This window comes from Tigriopus californicus, chromosome 4, assembly GCF_007210705.1.
Source record: "Tigriopus californicus strain San Diego chromosome 4, Tcal_SD_v2.1, whole genome shotgun sequence".
Lineage (NCBI taxonomy): Eukaryota > Metazoa > Arthropoda > Copepoda > Harpacticoida > Harpacticidae > Tigriopus > Tigriopus californicus.
In genome coordinates this window covers 3,679,686-3,684,034 of record NC_081443.1, presented here as the reverse complement: position 1 = coordinate 3,684,034, position 4,349 = coordinate 3,679,686, and the positions used below count along the sequence as shown (strand labels likewise).

The window sequence follows — 4,349 nt, the reverse complement described above, 5'->3', positions numbered from 1 at the left end:
GCAAGTGTCAAATTAGCGCAATGTTACGGAGGAAGCAAACTTACTTTTTCCGTGAATTGGCACAGAATGGACTCTTCATACAGATTTGGGCATAATTACCAGGCATGTAATCATAAGGTAGTTTTCGGTTGCTTTTTTTCAGTTTGAAGTCAATTATAGCCTAGCTGTTGTTGTTATTATTACAATAATTGGTCACGAAAAGTAATGCAAAGCTAACCAACGTCACTTCAAGTTCCTGGTCAAACGGTTCTCATCTACTTGGTTTGAAATAGACCACACACATTAGGTTCCTTTTCAGTCAATGTTTCAATTGTCCGGTAAAAGCAGGAAAACCGACTATCCAAGGTGGACATCGCTAACGTAGAGTGCTCAAGGGACTAACTCCACAACAAAATCCTGTCTCTTCACTGGGCAAAGTGTGACTTAAGAATGCGCAAAATAAAGATCGACTAGTGTTATACTTCTTTGGAGACCTGTCTGGTCTGCCGAGGACACGTTGTCAAGGTTACATCAAGCATCCTTTATTGGAGTGCTTTTTGTGAGAACAGATGCGAGCTTACTTAATAATTTAACATCTCCAAGCAACGCTCCATAGTCGAAGTTGAGGCAAGCCACCAACTTTCTAAACAACCCAGTTTAACTACATGCAAAAAAAAACCGCTTTTTCTGTTCGGGAACACATTCAGATTGTGCAGACAAATATGGCTTTTGAGCTTACCGTTCCATAATTCAGAAGCGTAAGCTCACAAGATATAATGAAACTTAGAAATGAAAGCGTTTTGGCACACAGCAAGAAATTTTTGGGAGAGGTCCCCATAATCTGAGTGATTGGTTTCAGTATTCGTGATCGAATTGAATTATCGACCTTCGATAAAGAAATACCCTCGCGAAGCATTATGGACATTACATTATAGGTCTACGGAAGACAACTCTCTAGAGATGAACCGGATATGCCATGATCATTGGAATATTTCTGATCAAAATATGTTTTTCTCCCGTTCCTTTGACTTTCTCGTTACATGGGATTTCAAGCACTCTTGAAATGATATGAATGCGGAACGAACAAAATATTGGCTTACAAAACAAGGTTATTTGAACCACAAAAAGATCCAAGAGTGAGGTTATCTTCTTTTCGTTTTAGAAATCGCTCATTCAGATTCGACTCACTGACACCCTAGGGACATTGTGGATGCTGAATGCCATAGTATAAAAGGATTCTATTAGTAAGCCGGATTTGCCTTCAAAGATCTTTTGAGCCTACTTCCTCAAAAGGTCAAGAGCTTTTTGTATGAAAGCCAGACAGACCTGCAATGCAGGCAAAAAAGCGGTATGGCATCAATGGCCTAATTTGTCTTTAAAGATGAAGAATAGTGTCGATCTCTAAGCCCAATTCGGTCTTAATGTATCTTACGCTCGGCCTTCGTCCAAGTTGTATGAGCCAGAAGTTGGTGTTTGGTTGCGTTGATCTCGGCTGGGTTCGGTATTATAATTGTTGTTGGTGGGCGAGTATGTCACGTCCTTGGGCGGGGGTTGATTAACTATCACTCTCTTGTAAACATCCTCCGAAGAATCCAAATAACGCTGAATCCCTTCTTCATTTAGGGGCTCTTGACGGCCTTCAAACCGGTTGTCTGTCGTGTCTGGAATATGATAGTCAACGTTCGTGAGTTTGGGTCAAATCAAAACACATTTAAAAGCCCGGCACTTGGTTTTCAGTCAAACGTGAGCCACTCACTGCAGCCTATGACAACTTTCTCGCGAGCTTTGAGTTAGGCTATAACTTGTGGGGAGAAATAGAGGGAGAGGGCCCACAGGACGAGAGGAAATTTCTGCAGCAGCCTTTGCTTTTTCTCACCAAACTTGCCCGAAAATACTTCTTATCCTTCCAGCTTTATATACAGAACAGTCGCATTTGAACTATTTAGGCTCACAAAGCTGCCAGGCTAAAGAGAGCAAGCAGGCCCTTATCGAAGGGAGACACGTAGCAAGAATCAAGCAAGAAGAACAACTGGAATTCCATTTCTTCCATCATCTTTCCCAGTCTCAAAAAGGACCTTGGAAGACGGAGCGGGTGGAAAGGTGAGCTAGTCGATTACGTGGATTTTCTCTTGCGCAGAGAAAGTTCGCTCTTCGCGCCCTCTTTTCAAAACGATGCTCGGCGAAAGGAGCCCAAAAATTCCTCCGCCCTCCAGTTTATGTGCTGAGCCTCTCTCAAAGGCCGGCCTTGGGGAATGAACATTGCGCTCAATATTCTCTCGAATACAGTGGGGGCCCATTCTTTGAGGTGAGTAGTAATTTTGATAACAACTTGCATGGTTCCGCTATGCCAGAGAGGAGACTAGTGCAGATTAGAAGTGCTTTTATGGAAGAAAGAAGCTCTATGAAGCACTCACTATCAGCAAACTCACTCACAGTCACAGTGGAGGTGTCAAATGTATGAAAGAAATTATACTTGATGTTATTTGAGGTTTAAGACAAAGTGGAATGTTTATTGTTCTTTGGTTCAAGCTAGAATCGCATTTCAAGTGGCAAATTTAGAGCACAAAAAGGGTTTCAAGAGCAAACATTAATTCCACACTTCTTTGCGAGGTGAACACCTCAAGTAAAATGAGAGATTAATAAATGACTAGCAACGGTTTGTTCACAGCTCTGACAAGAAATGAGGAGGTTCGCTTTCGATCAAAAGGGAGTTTTAACTAACAAGCCAATTGCTTTGGAGACACAGTCAAATTATTCTAGCTAAACAAACAGAGGCCAATCCAGATGCTACTAGACATCTACTTTCAGGTATACTACTTCGTATGACATCTATATACTAGATAGACGTAAATATCACAAACATTGGGGATATGAGCAAAAATGGTTAGACAAAGGGTTCAAAAGATGATTTCTTCCGTCACAACAGGCTCTAAAACGGTCTCTTGGGAAGATTCGCTTTCATCCACATGAGTGAACGAGGGCAGTCGAGGCATTTCAAAGATATCTCTCTCGTCGTCAATTTCAGAACCGGCTTCAGATTGGCTTTCGCGCTCAAAATGACCAACTGTAGCAACTTCTTCTAGAATCTCCATGGAGTCATGCAACGAGGATTCGGAGTCCTCTCCTCTCGTCATGTTATTTTCACTACTGATCGAGAGATCATAAGGGATCTTCTCTTTGGGCAGGCTATGTCTGGAATCATTAGCTCCTGTCGGTGAAGCCACATCGTCACCAACCTCCTCGAACTCGGGAGGCGTTATCTCCAAGAACATACTGTCGGGTTCGATTTGAGTAAATTCCGTGTGGTTGCCCTCGATCAAGGAGCTCGGAGGCGACGGAAACTCGATTTCGGCCCCAAGTTCCATGCCACATTCTCGGACCACTTCCCTGGCGGTTAGGGGTGGGTGTGAACAACTGTGGGGAGCAGCGTTGTCAGGGAGATCGGAATTCAGGGAGGGCGGATTTTCATAATCACTATTAGTTGTCGTACAGTTTGGCTCACTTAGAGTATCCTCGTGCTCTTCCTCCTCTTCTTCTTCGTTGTCATGGTCGTCGTCGCCTTCAGATAAAAGTTTGGGGGGCCCTGCGTCACTGAAACTGTTCTCACTGATCCTGGACAAGGCCCTGACAACTTGTGGCCTTGAATCACTCGGAGCAGCTTCTTTTTCAGTTTGAGCATTCGTTGGTGGAGGAATCGAGGCAATGTCCAAACTACCTTCGCTGCTTTCTCTATCTTCACTTGAGTGTTGAGGCAATGCAGCAGGAGCCGTCATAGGTTCCTGTACATCCAATGCGTTCTTAGAGGTCCTTTCACCTAATGAACTATTCAAATCGTCATCAATGTACAGCACACTGTCGGACTCAGCTCCATTGGAGGAGACAGTGGACCCGTTGCCTAGTCTAACGTACATTTCGGCAATTCTAACAACGTCATTGGGATCAGTGGACTCATCCTCGCCAAAAACTGTAGGGGGACTATTCATTGTTATGACACAAGATCCAAAATCGTCGGTTGGATCTGTGCTGCACACCATGGTTTCTCCGTCGTCTTTTGTCGCGAATGCGCATTGCTCTTCTCTCTCTATTTTCTCTTGCTTATTTGTATAGTCATTGTCAACATTCGAGGGAGACTCTTCAGGGTTTACTTCATGTATTTTGGACCCCGACAAAGTACCCTCTTCCTCCTCGACATCTGTATCTTCTTGGCTATTTTCAGCGGACATAATTCCTGCCCCACTGAACTCGGGTGGAGGATCAGGCACATTGTCGGACTCAATTACTGCTGTCGAATCTGATTCCTCGGGAGGCGATATCAGGCCCGGCAAAGCATCTTTTCCAGAGTAGTCATCGGGGGACATAACGACCGTATT

At 43.9% G+C, this 4,349-nt stretch overlaps 1 protein-coding gene across 1 annotated transcript in view; it reads right to left on the bottom strand.

The window, feature by feature from the left end:
* Positions 1-4,349, bottom strand: part of LOC131879697 (FERM, ARHGEF and pleckstrin domain-containing protein 2-like) — a 23,989-nt gene that overhangs the window by 8,026 nt on the left and 11,614 nt on the right. Inside the window, exon 10 of the mRNA XM_059226073.1 lies at positions 1,412-1,640. Within this exon, the coding sequence (XP_059082056.1) occupies positions 1,412-1,640 (229 nt within the window). The remainder of the gene's footprint in view (positions 1-1,411; positions 1,641-4,349) is intronic.